The 19,428-nt window shown below is 41.9% G+C and overlaps 2 protein-coding genes across 2 annotated transcripts; one reads left to right on the forward strand and one right to left on the reverse strand.

The window, feature by feature from the left end:
* Positions 1–4,396: 4,396 nt before the first annotated feature.
* Positions 4,397–14,446, reverse strand: enc3 (ectodermal-neural cortex 3). Its single transcript, XM_079575096.1, has 4 exons — positions 14,168–14,446; positions 12,149–13,183; positions 11,312–12,068; positions 4,397–5,245 (listed from the first exon to the last, which is right to left on the reverse strand). The coding sequence occupies exons 2-3, from the start codon at positions 13,169–13,171 to the stop codon at positions 11,322–11,324; spliced, it is 1,770 nt and encodes a 589-aa protein (XP_079431222.1). The 5' UTR covers positions 13,172–13,183; positions 14,168–14,446; the 3' UTR covers positions 4,397–5,245; positions 11,312–11,321.
* A 3,125-nt stretch (positions 14,447–17,571) lies between these two features.
* On the forward strand, positions 17,572–18,574 carry timm13 (translocase of inner mitochondrial membrane 13 homolog (yeast)). The gene is made up of 3 exons (XM_079574725.1): positions 17,572–17,797; positions 18,023–18,091; positions 18,208–18,574. The coding sequence occupies exons 1-3, from the start codon at positions 17,678–17,680 to the stop codon at positions 18,304–18,306; spliced, it is 288 nt and encodes a 95-aa protein (XP_079430851.1). The 5' UTR covers positions 17,572–17,677; the 3' UTR covers positions 18,307–18,574.
* Positions 18,575–19,428: the final 854 nt, after the last annotated feature.

Consider the following 19,428-nt stretch of genomic DNA (forward strand, 5'->3'; position numbering starts at 1 on the left):
GGCCATCACTATTTGAGAGAACACTGGTAAAAACAAATGCATTTCAAGTTCCACTAAACTGCAGAGTGAGCAGATTTATAAATAATATAAGTGCAATATAATAAATAATTCTAGTCTCTGTGATTTGCAGCAACATCTCTCCCTGCCTCAGTATTTGGCTCAGCCTGTCTGATGATGCCAGTTCAAAGTCTTCATGTGTGTTTACATGTTTAGGCTCGCGTCAACAGCAGGACTAAACAGCTCACTCAACTGTCAGAGCACTGGCCGCCCTCCAGGGCTGCAGACTCCGTGTCCCTGTCTCTGTCTCTGCTCTCCAATTTACCGGGTCATTATTCCATTGTGTAAACAGCTATTACTGCGGCCCGGTGCTGGTGAGACGGGCTGAGAGCACTCTCCTCTCACAATGCTCCAAAACCACAAGTCCTCAGAGCACAGACAGGCAAAAATAGAAACTGTGAAATTAATCTCTCCTTGTCTCTATAAACAGTCTCCATCATCATTCACAAAGACGGCTCCTGCATCTGACACATCGTTTGTCATGCAAAATATAAGTACAGACATTGATTATCAAATGAAGTGCTACCAAAGTCAATTCATTTTCTCTTTGCATAGCAGTTTTTCCAATGACCACGGATTATTTTAGTACAAAAGTTGTTGTTTTTTAATAGAGATTATAGGTTACTGACATATCAGACTTGTTTGGGTCTGTTTAAATTCCTATACCTGCACGGTTTCCACACCAGGCTTCATGAAGACGCTTGTGTATGAAAAGTGTCTCATGTTTTTGCCACAATGTTTAGTTTACTGCGAGAAAAAAAAATCTCTTTGAAGTTTTATATCAATGAAACAATTGAGCTCTAGTCCTGCCGAAGACTACAAATGTTTCATGCAGTAAGTGGTTTTAATACAGTTATGCCATTCAATGTTTACAAAGGTGAATGCTGGGTTGTAGCAGTAGCAAAACAAATATCAATTTCAAGTCAAATCAAGCTGTTTCCTAAGCCGGTGTTTGATGAAATATGTATAGGCCTCAGTGGTTTTGGTGTTGTCTAAATGTCTGTCCGTCTGTCTGTCTGCCTGCCTCTGTTTACTCCGCATTTGTTTACTCAGCCACTTCTTAAAGCCCTCTGCGTCTGCCAGAGGAGATGCCAAAGGATACACACAACACTAGGCAGCATTGGCACGCAGCATCGAGGCACCAGCGTTTACAGCGGCAAAATCAAAAATATGAAAAAGCACAGAGGCTCAGAGGATCCGGGAGAGGGGGACAGACGTTTTCATGCAGCCAGACTTATGTAAGAGAAGAGAAGCAGAAAAGTCTCCAATAGGAATGTGCACTATTTTAAGATGTATAGCTCCTGATACTATTTCAATCCTCAAGTTTGCAGTTACCAACAAAGTCCACTGCTCAGAGCTGTCCTTTTCCTTTTGGCATCACCTCAGTCAGTCACTGGGCATCTTCTGGGCAGTGGCATTTTGATGAAGCAAAATGAAGCCAATACTCATTTATGCACAATCTATTTGAGGTTTGGACTGGCACAAATGTCTAGTCTGTTGAACTCTTCTCTTTTGCATGTTTTGGACCGTGCTGCAGTGATGCTCCCTATGGTGCCGGTGGACTGAGGCCCCATCACGTTGTCTTTGTCCCGGTGTGCAGTGGTCTGAGAGGGTCCCAGATGGGCGTCCCGGCGTGGCAGCAACACACGCCGGTGTTTTATGCAGGGGAGCAGACGATGGCGCTCGCTCTGTTCCACCTCAGTGCCTCCTTTCTTCTGACTTAACAACAATAACTGCTCTTTCTCCGGCCCCTGCATTAACAGAGGACACATGGATGGGGTCGTCATATTGTTGTAGCTCTTTGTATTGTTCAACAGCTATACAGTCCTTTGTTTTAGCAGCTTCAGAGGGTTCTTTGTCTTTAACCGACTTTGAAATATCTATTTATTCCCTTGTCTGCCTGTGCAGTCGGCAGAATGTGCTTGAACACTTTGTATCACAATAGTAGTCATTAGTCGATGGCTCATCTGGTGTCCTCTGCCAGCTCTCCATTCACACCAGCCCGTTTCATCTCTTCATGTCAGTCGGCTTTCTGTGCACATATCCATAAGTGGTATTGAAAGACTTTAGACAGTGGCACAGTGTGTTGATATGGCCTGCTGCACAGCCCTGGCATGATGATGTCATGACTGACTGGAGCTTTTGGTGATGCCGCAGCTTGTGTACGTCTAATTAACAGTGGTCATTTGAAGTTCTGCCGTTGGCCTTGAAAAGACCCGACAACACAGCGTCATTATGTCACTGCCTGTTTAGAATCAGCACTTCCAACTTTTTTATGTAATTTGAAACATAAAAGGGCATGTGGCCAGTGTTGGGGAGTAACAGACTACTGTACATGCGTTTAGAAAACTCATTTTGAGTAACTGTAATACGTTGCGGTTGAGAGTATTTAGAATACAGTTACTTTTTGTATCAAAGGAATACATATCACAGTACTCAATCATCACATTTTAGCTTCATATTGCACAACATTATTAAGAAAGAAATGTCGATACTGTCCTGTTTTTCCTTCTAAAATGATATAAAGATCTAAAACGGCTCATGACAGGGTTCATAAAGCACATATGTGTTATATGATCTGCTGCTCCGTACATTTGCATAGAGCGTTTTTGAGTTCCTGATTAGCTGTAATAAGCTCATAACAGGCATTCCAACAAACGCTATTTTACGCTGCATTTATACATAGATATAATGAAAATCAATGTGAAAGTATTCTAAGTATTCAGAATACTGTACTCTAATTGGACAAAGTAACGAATTATGTTACAAAATATATTTTAAGAAAAATATTCAGTATTCTGTAACTAAATACAATTCAAAAGTATTCTCCCCAACACTGCATATAGCAACAGTGCACCTAGGAGCAAATAGAGCTTTGAGAGGAATCTCCAATTGCAGAGCATGCTGCCTTTGCATATTATATACAAATATTTTGTGCCCTGCTGCAGGAGATATGAGGAAACATTCATTTAACTTGCAAACAGTTTGCAAATACCGTATGGCTGCTGCAACTCGACATCATTGACAGGAAAACGTATACCTGTACATGTACCTTCTACAGAGGGACCAAAGAGAGCAACCAGACCAGCTGCACCACTGGTATAAGAACCTCAAGAGCAGCTCACCTGAGACCATCAGTGCCTCTCTCTCTCCCCCCATCCTCAACATTGCAGATGATCCCACACACCTATTTGCAGTTATTTTTACAGAATACTGAATACTTGCCTCGAAGTGTATTTAGTAACATATTCCGTTTTTTGTCCATCATAGTACCGTATTCCAAATACTTAGAATACTTTCACGTTGATTTGCATAATAATCATGCATAAAATCAGTGTATAATTATAAACATGGAGCTAGACACCAGCTGTTATGAACTTATTTGCTATTAATTAGGAATGGGAAAACTTTGCAAACGCCCCCACAGCCCAAAATGACGTAGAGCTGAACTTTTCCCTGGCTGTTTTGACCGTCTCTTTCTTATTGTTATGATTATAAAACTGAAATTTAATGATTGAGTACTGTGAGGTATTCCTTTGATACTAGGAAAGTAACTGTATTCTAATTACCCTCAAATGAAAGAGTAACTTTACCAGAATACACTTATTCTGAATAGTATTCAGTTACTACCCAACACTGCACAGCTATCACAGTCTCCTCAGTGGGCTGACTTCAACGAGAAGACTGCAAACTCTCCTCCTCCGTTAATCTCTGCTTCCACCTGCATTCACAAACAGTATCTGGGGACTGGCACAGATGGTAGAGCAGGCTGTCCCATGATCTGAACATCAGGGGTTCAAATCCCAGCTCCTGCAGGTGCACACAGTCATTGTGTCCTTGGGCAAGACACTTCACCCGAACGTCTCCAGTGTCTGCACATACATTGATGTAGTGAATGAGTTTGTGAATGGGTGAGTGGTCCTTTGCACAAACAGTATCTGGAGGCTGGCGCCCACCAGGCGGGTTTTCTGGATGAATATATAATGCAGCTTCAATATTGATGCAGCAATTCTATGCTTTGCTGGATATCCTGCTCCGGCATTTATTTGTTTTGAGAAAGGAAGGAGACAGGTGTGCCCAGTTAATACCAACCTGCATGTGTAAACTGTGAAGCATGTTAAGGCCAGTGTGACTATAGCTGCTGTTGATTATACACAAGTGGGATTCCTATCATTCCAAGGAAAGGACACAGGAGCCACACAACATGTTAACATGACGGCGTTTATTGACAGGACATAAGGGGAGCAAGTAACAAACAGCTACATATCAGTACGAGAAAAATCCAAAGACTTGCACAGGAATAAAGGAGGAGGAAAAACTCCATTATTTGCTACAAAAAGGCTTCGATTATTCACAATACCCTAAAAGTGGGTTAAGACAAAATATAAAATTAAGACCAGTAAGAAGTTCTTTGTACAATTTGTGCAAATCAAAGGCATCTACAAAGTCATTATAAAGCAAATGTACAACCTATTCACAGAAGACTTCAATTTAATGAAATAGGCTATTAAAGCTAATGTACATTAACTACCTTCAACAGTTTGGCTTTCTATTTTTTACTCAGTAAAACATGTTAGCAACTGAAGTTTGGCAATAAAAGCTTCTAAGTACATTCACTAAAATATAAAGATATTGAAAGAAGGCAAAACACTATACAAAACCCTGAGACAAAACTGTAACTGGCAAAAGTCAAAATAACATCCTGTAACACACAGTAACTTTTCTGACCACAAAAGGCTAAGAATTGTCAGTCTTACGTGAGCGTGTATTTTTATGTTGAGAAAGATACAATTTTAGCTCACCAAACTTGAGGAAAGCCCGAGTCCGAGGGCTAAAAACATAGACGGGGAGAGGACCGTTTTTGTGCACAAAATCATACACTGTCAAGCCAGGAACTGCTTTAGCCCTTCTTTACTCCTTCAAAACTAAAAGGTAAGCCATGCCTAATGAGTAAACTGTAAAGAAAATCTCTACAGCTATTAAGGTGGCAAGGCAAACTTTGTACTGTCAATGCGGTCGGCCATCGCTTCTCACAGAGGTGTAGCCATGGCATCAGTTCATGGGAAAGTCACACAGGAGAGATGGGTAAACAGACTTCTCCGGACCATGTTAATGTTGCTCCCGTTGGTGAGTGCGCAGTGCGGTGGGTACAAGTACAAGGCTCGCATACCAGACAGCGGCAGTAGACCTGGAGGAGACAGGAGGGTGACAGAGAGAGAGAGATTAATGTCCAAGTCCTGTGAACGGCTGCATGTTTGGACCACAGACGGCCAGACCACATGATCCTGACGGCATGAGACAAACAGGAATGTCCACATGAGCGTATGACCATGCCACTGACGCTGTGATAATAAGGGCTTACTTAATCACAGGCCATGAGGGAGCAGTTTGAGACATTTGTGACGCAAGGGGTTGATATTGTATCTGTGAGAATACTGGTACATCAAATAGCAGTTAAAAAAAAGTTATATGGACCTATTATTGTGTATGTCCAGTAGATAATAAGTCAAAAGCTTCCAAAACACTTCCCTTGTAAACGCTGACATTATCTGAATACTTAGAATTCTCTCATCCCTGTCATTTACGCCCGGCCTCGGATGCTCAAGCGTTCAATTCCCCCCCCCTTGCTGTTTCCATGGAATGTTCCAGTGCAAACGCGAGGAGCCCGAACATGCTGTTTATCTGCTATCCGCGCATATCTGATGGTTACAGTTGTAGATGGAGGCGTGAGCACTCTGTACTCCTGAGCAAACAGACGCGGTGTTGACAGTTCGAGGTCGACTCTGCTGGGGGCCTGTTGAGATAACCTAATAAGTTCTCATTTCTAACGCTGACAAAGACAGGCTCGGGCTACAGGAGCTTTCATTGATCTGTACACATCTGCTACTGTTGTGGATGCACCCCCTGAGGCAGACAGTGAGGCGCGCAAAGCAACTGGGGACACCAGACGAGCTATGGAAAACAAGAGACAATAGCTGTATCTCTATTGTTGAGCGAACAGAGACAACCACCATATTGGAGCTACATTAATGTTGTAGCTTTGTAGTTAAGAAAAGAGAGACCCGAGCAACTGGTAAATCTAATGAGGCAATACAAAGCTCACCAAACAAATACAAAAATGAGCAATGTTGAATTTATCAAGTTGAGCCGGCAAATCGCTGAACTCATTTTAACATCTTAAATACCAACTAAATGTCTTAAAAGTTCTAAAAGGATGATGAAAACAGGAAACTACAGGCACTGCAACCATAGACAGTATGGTTTATGGTCCATGCCTTTGAAACACATTAAAAATTCCTCTGTCCTCATTACTAGACAGTTATGGTGCCGCTGGTCAGCTCACTATTCCTGATCAAAGCCAGAGCAAAGCTACAGCGGCAGCACTTATCCATGCAACCGCTACAGGGCTGGAAGTTTCCACTGCTCTGTTTGTTCCCCTGTGCGGGTCACTGTCACGGCCATGTGGTGCCAATGATAAAAAAAACAACATGCCTGCCAAGTATTACCTGATATGGGCCAGATTATACAGTAAATCTGCATTAAACACAGACGGGCCTGACATGGAGGTGAGAGATATGAGAAAGGTGAAGCAGGTGGTGAGGTTAATGGGTGTAAGCCTGAGTCGGCCCTGCCGCAGTAACTATAGCCTGCTTTCCCCTGTCAATGTACAGCAAACAGATGGGCTGGGAATTTAAAAAGTGCTACGGGCGCTCCAAGGTCTGACCTGTCTTGAGCCTCTATCCTTACTAAGGTTGCGTTGTTTTTAATTATTCAACGAAATACTGAAGTGTGATATCAGCGTAGAGTTGATATAAACAATATGTTAATTTGAAAGACGCTCTATCATCTAGGTAAAAACAACTAAAAACAAAAAGAAACACAACATGAACTACACATTCTATATAAATCAGGTTATTGTGATGATTTGATGTCATTATCTATCATATTCATTTTGTATTGTGGTATTTTAAAACCTGGCCCTCCATCATAGAACCTCTGGCCCTCAATTTATATTTTATTAATATTTTCCGACTATAAATTGCACTTTTTTTTTTCATAGTTTGGCTTGAGGTGCGACTTATACTCAGGTGTGACTTATATATCAAAATATCTATTCCCACAATGTTTGTTATTTTGGCCAATGGGTGCTTGAACAACGTGCTGCCGGGAGTGGCTTGTCAACGGTGCAGTTACGCCACCATGCAGTTGCCAAGGCTGGTGCGATTTATCCTCCGGAGCGGTTCGTGATCCGGAAAATATAGTACACAAATCAGAGAAATGTGAAAAATCCTGCCAGTTCCTATGAATCTATCAGCAGAACACCCATTTCGGCCATATATGATGTACAACACTGGCATTTGCAGACAGTAATTCTTTTATTTCGTCGGCCCTTGGTCTTTTGAAGAAAATTGGCCCTCCACCAATCAAACAAGCCTGGTCTATGGTTACTTACAAATGTAATGAAAGCCCAGACACAAAGAGTTGCCGATGCTACATTTATGAAAGACTAGATATTACTTTCAACAATTGATGAGCTGATGCCCCCTTTGAGCCAATGCGGGACTATACTCAATACATATTCAGGTCACAACTTCAACTTACAGGACAATGCATGTTTCCCTGGCCTGGTTTATGATAATGGAAGCCTGTTGTCTCATCTTTTATGTCCTGTAACTAATGACCACCCATTGTTCCACTGTACTGCACATTATACAGTATGAAGACTTGTCACTTTATTATTGTGTGCATTGTTTTAGCAGCCAATAGTGGCTGGAGAATGAGCATGAACGTCTTCAAGCAGGACAGCACATGTGTATAATGAGCTACGTCTCTATAGAAGTTCTTTTAAGGAGAACAAAAGAGTTTTGAGTGAGTGGGTACGCTACTCTTGAGTCACTGCTTCACAGACAAATATTGCGTAATGCTGATTGATTACCAGACCCTCAGCTGGCTTACCGAGGAGGTTCCTGTTAAGTGTATGACAGCTCATCGCTTTTTAAAAAGGCATAATGAAATTAGTCTGGGTGATTATGCGGCCATTTTAAGCGTCTTTGCACTTTTCCTTTTTCTGCTTGTGGCAGCGTGGAGAAAAGCCCAATAAAAAGTCCATTAAGTTTATGCAAATCGCAGCCATCATGCCGAGGGCGGTAATGTGTAGACTGATTACTCTGGGGAGCGGAGAAAAAAAAAGTGTGCGCACGTGCTGCCCCCGACTGAGTGTATGTGTCTAACCGTTGTACACAGATGCCGAAATAAAAGCTGCATTCAGGCCCGTGTTCCTGGTGGCCCTCACAGCGAGACATTAATAAAACATTAGTATTGAGTGACTGGGGGCCTCCGCGCGCCCCCCCCTGACCTCTTCCATTTGACAACAGCTGTCTGAAGACGAGGAGAGCTGGCTCGAGGCCGCCCTGGTTGAACTGTGACCCCGTCCAGGTGCACGCCATCATCTCGCTCCCAGACCTATTCTACGGTGACCGCTGAGGAAAAGAGAAGAGCGTGGTTTGTATGTGTACGAGTGCGTGTTTTTTTTTTTTTTTTTAGAAGTGGCCCGGGATGATGAGGAGGGAGGGGTGCTGAGAAAACAAAAGCCCAGGCGTAGGCAGGAGTCAGCTTCAAGCCGTTACAGTTCAGTGGTTTGGGGAAAGAGAGACCAGCCTCAAATTTGGGCATGATCTTATGCTCATACAATGTCTCGGTTTCAAGTAAATTTAAATTGTTCACAGACAGACTAGACTGGCTACTAAGTTAAGACCTGCTTTATAGTTTAACTTTGAATGTTCCTTATTTTTTTGTAGTAAATCGCTAAATACATACATGCATACATACATTCATATATATATATTGTGGGTACAAGGACACTGCCTAACTCATAGAACAGTATATTCTCCAGCTTTGTTTTTTGACAAGATTCATGCCTGCCGCTGCACACAATCATTCAGCACAGAAAACAATTGGTCTGCACATTTTTGGTGATTTTTTTTTTTATAACAGCCCAGACCATAACAAGAAGGCACCATAATGCTTAACGTTTACAAATACTTTTCCATCAACAGTGGCTTCTGGGTTTGGCTTTGGAGCCTGTGGTTAGTCACATCTGGTGCACAGTGGCCACAAACTGCAGTAGGTGGTGACGAAAAGGGCACGAGAACTGGTAATCCCATGCATGCCATCTGAACTGTCAGAACAGCCAAATATTGATGACTAGAAGGCATCTTTACAAATCTTTACTAATGGGAATGCAGGCCACACCTTCATTCCTCCCAAATTAGCGTAAGGGTGGTTGGCTTTTTAAAGGACAGGCGATGCCAGCTATGTGTGCAGCTGGGGGAGGGAGGAACTGCATGTGAGTAGAAAGAGAGTGGTTTCACGAGTGCGTAAAAAGTCACAACAACAGGACTAGTGAGCACTCCAACAGCTGACGAGTGGTTTCTGACCTCGTTGTTAACATGAAAGGCACCGGCACACATTATTATTTTTTCTCTCTGACCCCAACCGAAAGTTAACAGCCTCGGGAAGTATTTTTAGGCAAGCTTTAGTTATGATTGCCAAATGGTATAAAATATAACCCAGTTTTTCCCGGACTCGCTCCAGGGGAGCCCATACACTGTGGTGGTATATTGTGAAATGAATTTGAACAAATTACATTGCCTAAATAAATGTCCAGAACCCGATTGAAAACTTTGAATTTTAAGGTTCCCCCCTAGACTAGGACCAGTTTTAAATGAGATTTTATAGTTTTAATTAAATGGTAACGAAACACACTGATAGAGCTGGATGAGAAAAACAACTGTCCAGGCCAAACTCAAACTTTACGGTTGTGGCTGTTGGAAACCTGAGCTTTTTCCATCTCCAGTGTAATTAAAACATAAAGGAAGTCAGCGGGGATCAGGAGAGCTACTATAAGTGAATGTTCATAAGGATAGCTGCTCTGATCTTTCCTCGCCAGTCTGTCTGTCTCCTCCTTAGCCCCTCAAACAAGTTCCAGAGACACAGCGGCCCACACTACGTCATGGTACGCCCCCATCTCCATCACATCCAGCTGTTTACTGTAGAAACATGGATGCTTTTTGACTTCATCAGGGTTGCATTCATGTGGTTGTAACACATAAAACTGATTATAAACTACTGTGCTTAAGGCTACCTTTGACTTAATGAGAGGTTTTTTAATAAAGAGTCAGTGAAAGATCAGACACGAGTTAAAACCACAAACCCCCTAATAAAATATGTCAGGCAGTACTTTCTGCTTGACAATAAACGATTTCCACAGATTAAATCAGCTCCAGAACCAGATCAGATACCATAATATTACGGCAACAAAGTTGTTTAAAACTAATGTTCAACATATCAGCACGGTGATGTGTCATGTAGCTGTGGAAGCAGCTACCTGTTGTTCCTTAAGGCAGAACACGTCGATACTCAATGTTCAGTATCGTTCGACTTCATACTTCAATGTCACTTTCAGCAGGTTGATCTGATTCCTTACATTAACTGATTGCTACATACCGTACAGATGCTTTTCTGTATTTTGAAACCTCAAGAAGATTACATCATATTTAGTTTGATAATCCAATATTGCAAATGTAAAGAATGTGAAGCTTTAGGCTTTAATAGTTCTGTGTTAAAGGCTATGTGTCTGATGAGCAATTAAAATTTACAGCGCCCTGAGGAAGGCTCCTGCCGAAACGTGTTAGCGTTCACTACATGTTGTAGCAAAATAAACAGCTAAGTGAGTATTTCTAGATTGTCATTATGACATATTGATGTATTACCCTGTACAGTTTTGTTATTATTATTATTATTTTTTAACCGTTTAAAACTCTTGACTCATATCTTGGGGTTAGTTATAACTAGCGGCAGGCCTTGCGGGGCCGCTGGGTTTCATCTCATGTGTGCTGCATGTTCAGGCCTGATCCTGCGTTCCCACCTCGCTGCTGTCAGTCACAGCCTGTGTCACTGCTCTCTTCTGTAATTACCCACAGCTCACATTCCTCCAGCTCTCTAAAGCAGCACTGCTGTGTGTTTATCCAACAGCCAGCCTCCACAGTTAGATAATGTGCAACTGTTACCAACGGCAACCCTAAAAACAGACAGGGGGTTTTAACTCGCATTTCCTCCTCATTTCCACCTGAGTGTTGACTCACCAGCGGCAACTCCTGCTAAACACAGACGGTGACTCTATGACCATAATATGCATTTGTAAAGGTAGTTGGCATTTGTTTCAAATAGCTTTAAGGAGACTACAGTTACTCACCATCATAGGGTCAGGCTGAGAGGTACTTCCATGTGCTTACGAAGGCCGTTGGAATGAGTGAGTAGGGCACACTTGTCACACTGTCCCAGGAGTCCGATGATGGATCATAGCAGTCCAGAGTCTTACACCTCTGCGCTCCAAAGTAGCCCCCCACCACGTAAAGTCTGTTTCCTGATGCTATGGCGTGGCAGCTAATTCTTTTGGCTGTGACATCTCCAAACTTTGACCACTGGTATGTTTCACTGTTGAACCTGTATGCTGAGCTCGCTGAGAACTCTGTGTCCCCACCGATGACCACCACATGGTTTCCGACGACCGCTGCAGCCGTGTAACGCCACAACTGTGGACAGGACGCTGGCACAGTCCAGCGATTTTGACAAGGGTCAAAACACTGTACCTTGGGGTATTTATCTCTGTTCACGCTGGTGCCCCCAAAGGCAAACAGTTTGTTTTTGGCACCAACCACTGCCGCGTTGCTCACTCCTTCTCTAAGAGGAGCCACCAGTGTCCACTTGTTGGTCTGAGGGTCATACTGTTCAACCTGTTTGAGTGACACAGAAGGAGAGGCAGGGAAAGACCCAGCTAAAGACGTGTGCCCTCCGACTACATACAGCAAGTGGTCGAGCTCAGCTGATCCGTGTCCAAACCGGGCCACAAACATTGGCGCTGCTTTTGACCACTCATCGTGTAACGTGTCGTACACCCAAACATCCTTTGAGGCACCATTCTCTGAGCCTCTCCCCCCAGTGACATAAACCTGAACACACAGGAAGAATCTCATCAAACAAACTGGCATTGACTGTCATTATCTAATACGCTTTAATATACGGTACTTACTTTGCAACCGATGGCACAGGCACTGCACTCCTTCCTGGGGCTGGGGATGTCTGTTTTGGGTGTGATCTCTTTTGTCTTGTTGTCAATCATGTAGACTTTATCACACATGAAAGTCTGTCCTCCCAGCAGCAGCAGGGCCTGGCTCACTTTTCTGGGACGAGCACAAAACCCAGTGACAAGGCCATCGTTCTGGAGGATTCTCATTTTGCAGCTCACAGCGTCTTCCACAATCTCCCGCCCCAATTTATGGCACATAACCAGTTCTTCCGAAGCCACATTTTTCAGCAGGTAAGTCTCGGGCAACAGGGCCAGGCGGACACAGCGTAACAGTTCAGGAAGCTCACTGTGCCTCTGGTCCATGTCTGCTTTCACCCAGTCTATTACAGCCTCATACACAAGGCTCTCGTCCTCAACTTCCAGTTCCTCACTCAGGATGAGCTCCTTCACTTTGTCTTTCGGCAGCCTGAGGAAGTCCTCTGTTTTGAAGAGTGTGGCAAAGTTGGCCAAACACATCCTCCATGACAGCTCATAGAGTCTCTGGCACTGATGTGCGTCTGACAAGAGCATCATACCCAGACAGTTTGTTTGATGAAGGTTTTTTTCCAAGAACTCTGACGCTGCGTCTCTAATGTCATGGAATTGGAGCATATCCCCGGCTTCAAGAAGGGACTCTGCATTTTCCTCGTTTATGATGACCCGGGCCGAGTAGGCGTAGTCCAGCAGGAGCTCCAGGACCTCAGGATGGAGTGAATCATGAAAGTTGACTTCGGCATCACGACTCTCTCGAAGTCCCCCACTGAACATGGCCTCAAAGTATCGGCTACAGGAGGCCAGGACCGCCCGATGGCAGGGGAAGGCACGGTTACCAGCCTTCAGGACGACATCCGTGAAAACATTTCGTTTGCGCAATAGGTTCAGTTGGGTCAACAAACTGTCAGCGTGAGATGTTTTATGAAACAAGTGGATATTCATGGAGCCCGAGCTGGAGCGGGACTTTCTGTTTTCGTGGTTGCTGACAGACATCTTGACACAGACCTGAAACATACGGGAAAACAGAATAAGCAAACAATTCAGGCAGGCGCACTTGAACCTTGTAAAGTAACAGGCATTTCTTTGAAGTGAGCACATCCCGCATTAGGACTTACACCGTGCACATTTGATATCAGTCACTGCTAAGCGGAAATGGACTTTAGACTTTGCAAAGATGAAAGGGGACATGGATAAGAAAAAGACCATAAAGCAGCAGGTGTAATAACTTTGGGTGTATAACATGTTCAGCATAAACCGAACAACATGACGAAAAATGCATGAACATAAGCGGATCTTGAGTCTTTACACAAGTCTTAGTAATAAGCATTCAACACCCTCCCTTAAACATGTCAGAGTTATGAGTCACCTTGAGAGACAGAATAAAATGCTGTCAGCCTCTCCTGGCTCACAGACAAGATGGTTCCAGGTAGAAACCCTGAGGCAACATCAATGCATGTTATCGTTTTTGCAGTCAATTATCTGAGCATATAGACAAGCACAATGATTAAGCAGGCTACACATAGGGAAAAATGTACATAACAACACATTTATAAACGAGTAATGCACATTTTTACATGACTGCGACAACGCGCAAATTGCATAGGCGCCGTAAAAGACAGGGTCGCACTTTGTTTTCATTGTCTGACCACACGCTACATCGTTGCAGATAGAATTAAAACAGCAATTCTGCAAAGATCAAAATTAATGCACTTCCGCAGAGGCACAAACTATGAAATTCAAAACGATATAATAAGTTCAAACTACGGTCAGCAGTTCCGTTTAGCGTGTCTGTGATCAACTTTCGTCCCAAGTTAGTCTACTCTGCAAACATCCGGTCAGCTTCTTTACGATCCAGCATCAAAGAGAGCAATGTTACTGACAACGTCCAACTTTACTGTCCGCTTTACAGGCGGGCAGGCCATGAACAAAGTAAGCACAGGCCTATGTTATAGACATGCACAGAGTCCAGTATGATGATTTATGTCTCACCTTGACCGTATGAAAGTGGTCAGTAGTTCTTCTCTGTGTCAACCCCAACTTCGATCGTTGGATCAATCCGAGTTTACAGAAAAGTGCAGTCCGACTTCAACGCAGTGCCACGTCTTAAATGTACGCGTATCTGGAAAGCCATTTGTTTGGGTCGATCGTTCAGACTTTTGGAGTTTCGACAACAGAAAAGTTAGTCTATGCCGGACCGTCCTCATATGGCCACGCAGAAAAAAGCACTGTAGAGAAGCAGCGCAGGCAGCGGTAGTGCTGGTAGTGACTCCGCCTCCTCCAGCCTTTGTCCAATGCGCTCCAGCGCCAGCGCCAGCGCCAGCGCACCTCTTTCTTTCTTCTCTGTCCAACTCAAGAGCCCACATCGCCAGCGCTGCAATTTGGTTACTACTACTTCTGTTGTAGCAGGCTGATACACAATAATACTTTATAGTTAAAAGCACATATGGAAAGCTTATGTTTGTGCATTTTTATTTAGTGAAACTGGTCGATATAGGTAGCACAGAGCTAAGAATAATATACATCAAGTCTGAAACATAAGGAGGGAAGGAGTCAGTGACATGATTGTGCCTCAAAGTCCACATCAATGCAAGGCAAGGCAATTAAGGCAAGGCAAGTCTATTTGTAGAGCACACGCCATGTACAAGGCAATTCAAAGTGCTTCACAGTCGCATAAAATTACAAGAAAGCAGATACAATCAATCACAGTCAATTACAGTAAAAAGCAAGAGTGCAGATAAAATACTTTCAGCTGTCATATGCATGGGTAAAAAGGAACTGTTTTTGGATCTGAACATTAACATTTGACTTCTCTGAGTTAACATCTTTTGGTGTGTGAATTTAAACCTTTAATCTGAACTTTCTGAATGTATTTATGTATTTATTTATTAACAAAACAGAGGCCACAGTCTTTATTGACTTTACATTGGGGCAATTTACAATTAGAAAAGACAAAGTGGTCAACGCGAGATATTTAATAAACACAATCAAATCTTTCTTTGTTTACCGTAACAATACCAGGTTTGATCATCATATACAACATAACTCAGCTGCAATGATATAAGCAAGTGTCGACTCAGATAAGCTGCTCATTTGATGCAAGTTAAGTCTCCCCAAGCACCATGAGATCATTCTGACTCTAAATTCCTTGCATTTTCCAAAGGATTTTAATGCCATGAGGATTTACAACAAATTACAAAGAAAGCCACGTGGTCTCGATGTTAGAGGTTTTACAGGGCTGACAGAAATTGAGATTGGGATACATATGGGCAACGTCTTTTTTCTTACCAGACTGCAATGTAATAATCCGAGGTAATACAACTTCAGATAAACTATTGTCATTCTGTCTGTAATGTATGTCTACATTATATTTAAAATGGCTTCTTACACAAGTGTGCTCATGGACTTTAAGAAGATTACAGTAATAAACTCATGATTTTAATCTGGGGTTAATTCATCATGGTGCACTTTAACCCTCCTCGCGCCCCTCCCTGTCTGGCCCCCCTGTATAACAGTGTAATTAACCCGGACTCAGGCATTATGTGTGCCTTTGCATATGCATGAGCGCAAGCAGTTTGTGACTTCCCCTTAATTCTCCCAAAGTGGGCATGTCACCCAGCAGACCCCCTGCAATTACTCCTGAAAGCTCTTTGTGCTGAAACTGTAGCTCAGGGACTCCTGGTACAGTTGTTCAATCAAAGCAGGTGGTCTGCACCGTGAGGTCATCAAGTCTAAAACATAAGGAGGGGGTCTGTGAAGGGGTCAGTCTCATGACTGGGCCTCAATGCCCTCAACAATGTAAGGTGTCTTATAACACCCAATTCCTGGAGCCAAAAACTAGCTGTGAGTCTAAACCCAAATTGCTCTAACTGACGTTATCAGAAGAAGATGAACAAGTAGTGACTATAGGCTACAATATAAACGTACTATTTTATATTATATACAACCTATGCATTAATGTGAATTCAAGGATAAGATTCATTGATTCACTTGTTACAGCAAGAACACACAGAACTACTAATAAAACATGACTTCATTTCACATACATAGATAGACGCAAAGTGTGCTTATTGTCTCGAAAAGGTGGACTATTTTGTGATTTTGTGGAGTTAGGAGTAGGCTACTATGGGCTAGTAGTAGAATAGATTGAAATTCATGTATAATCACCTGGGCAGTGAAGAGTAACACAGAGTCAGGAGTATGTTGTAATAACAGTGATCATGTTCAAAAGTGAAGGTACTGAGTGAGTTATTTGATGAAATTTGGTTCAGAATCTGAAGAAATATTCAGATGTCTCCTGAACTAAACTTCAGATCTTCAGGTAGGCTGAGCTGTGAAGCATGGATGGAAAAGTATCATTGAGAAGAGCCATAACAGTGTCAGTGTACATACACAGACATTAATCATAAGGTAGCCATACTTTAACATATAATGCACTACACTCTATTTTTCTTCAGGTGATTTGTTTGTTGCCAACGTTAAAAAAGAAGAAGACAATGTGTTGTAAATGTATTCATTTTATTATTATTTTTTACCTCTTGCTTGAATGTTTACAGCTTGTGTTCATCTGTTCATCTGTTCATTGTTTACACAGTGAGAAAATGCAGGTGATTTGATACTATTGGGATTTGACACCTGGGATGGTCTTAAAGCTAAGGTACCTAATTTTTCCAGTAAAAAAAATGAAATGTTTAGTTTTTGCCCCAAACTTTTTTCTAGCTGTCATAATCCCTCTTGCACACGAATTGTTCAAGCAAATGTATTATATGCACATTTCATGCCCATGTACAGCTTTGAGCGGTGGCAAAGTGAAGCGGGGACCACCCCCAAAATAAATTACACTAATTTAGATTATACTTATATCTTGCATAACTCAATAAAAATGTGGATTATATATATATATATATCTATGTTTTTTTTTCACAACAAATGCAAAATAAATTGACTTTACACCAACCAAAAGTCAGCTTTAATTCTGTGATGTACAATACATAAAACATGTAGGCCTACAGAAGACAGTAGGCCAAATCACATTTAACTCACCACGCTTATATGGAAATATAGAGTGGGAAGCGAGTGAAAAATGAGTGATGATGCATGATGCAAGATGTCCTGTATTGTGAGAAGATGCCAGAACCAGCAGATGTTAGACCAAGAAATACGACTGTAGCGCCATCATGTGGTCATTTCAATAGATTGCTAAAAAAACAAACACGGTTTTTGGTCCCTAAACGGTTAAATTCAGTGAAGCAAACAAACCCCACTTCTGGAAATAAAACCGCAGACTATAATAAAACAATCTATCAACAAAATACACTTCAAAAAAAAAAATATATTATTTATTACTATTTTTTTTTTTTTTTTACAGCGTTTCACCTTCGACAGGAAGTGACGAAAGCAGACTTCCGCCGCAGTCAAGGACATTACTCTTACGGAGCCTCACGTGTATCTGCAAAGTATTTACCCCATTTATAATTACAATACTTCATCTACATCTCCAATATGGACAGCTTCGGATCGGACTTTTCGGCAGGAGGATCTGGGGGCAAAATAGACACGGGTACAATTATGGAGCAGGTCAAGGTCCAGATAGCTGTGGCTAATGCTCAAGAGCTCCTGCAGGTAGGCTTCTTCAGCAGCAGTCACTGTGAATGTGATTCAGTGTGTTTCTTTGATATGACATGAGTAGTAAAATCCAACTCATGGTCGTTGCTGTGATGTAACTATGTGCTAAAATCAATGTGTCAAGGGAAGATGAACCTTCAATACAGCAATAATACATGCTTTATTTGGACTTAGCTGTGATTGAATGGATTTTTGAATAACCAATGCATTGTTCTATTACAGAGAATGACGGATAAATGCTTTAAGAAGTGCATTGGTAAACCAGGAAGCTCTTTGGACAACTCGGAACAGGTATGACATATGCTTTCATTGAGAGACTGTTGCTTTATCTTATTTATAGTAAGATGATGATGTATACTCAATATATTTTGTCAATATTTACTAAATGTGTTCTGATTTGTTTGCAGAAATGCATTGCAATGTGTATGGATCGATATATGGATGCCTGGAATACTGTATCCCGAACATACAACTCTAGATTACAAAAGGAACGAGCACGGATGTGAAACTCCTTTGCCTGAGCCCTCCTCTATTTTCAATACAAATATTAAAAGGCTGCAAAATATCACACAGCAGCATGTAAGGCTGCTCCCGTGTTTTTGCTGCTGGACATCACAGGAAGCAAAACCTCTACATCCTTTGGACACAAACATTGTCTGCTTTTTCTCCATGTTTTACTGTGAAACACTTTTTCTCTCAAGCTCAGATGTTTATTTTTGTTTTGTTTTTTTGTCAGTAAAATATTTCCAGTAGGAGTATGCAACATTAAAATCACGACCGAACAAACAGGAATATTGTGATAAGCTTTATTTAATTCCCTGTTTATTTCAGTGGGTTGGAGCCAACAACTGTTTGGACAGTATCAACTGGATGGATGAAGGGTTAAATTTCATGTTTATCGGACCTTGTACTATTATGAAATATAATGTAGACAATGTTTACAGGGGCAAATTCTTAAATGTGTGTATTTCATAATTTACTCCCTTTATGTAGGATCATGTTTGCCCACATTTGATTTTTTTTTAATTATGGTTATTTAGCCTGGAAAGTCTCACTGAGATACGTTTTCAAGCGAGTCAAGGCCCCAGAGAGAACCCTACGTTCATATTTTTAGTGGTAGCAGATCTATGCAGACGCGAGGAGATCCTGCAAACCACACAGAAAGACCTCAGCCTTCTGCTGCTAAATAACATACGAAAAAGTGCAGGTGCAGGTGATAAACGCAGTTTTGTCTGAGCTGTTTCCTCATTCTTACTCCCATCTGCTACCCTCCACCATTGTTTCAGTGTGGTCTGCCCTGAATTGTCTTGTTCATGGTCTGATCAGTTTTTTTTACTTCATGTCATTGTGGCATAATGGCTTTGTGATCATATTTAAAGCAAAAGTACCTTTAAAAACCCCCAGAAAAAAACCCTTTTTTTCAGTAAAAAGTGTGAAAATGTTTTATTCTTTGGTGACTAATAGAATAAGTTTAATCCAACCCCTTTACAAAACACAAAGACAACGATAGCCTGGTAAATAAATAAATGAAATAAATATACATGTACAAAATGTCGGGCACATTATTCCGTCAGTACACCTTAAGAATTGTCCCAGTAGGTGATTGCACAGTAAATTTTATAGAGCAC

The sequence above is a fragment of the Gobius niger genome (assembly GCF_951799975.1).
Source record: "Gobius niger genome assembly, chromosome: 17".
NCBI lineage: Eukaryota > Metazoa > Chordata > Actinopteri > Gobiiformes > Gobiidae > Gobius > Gobius niger.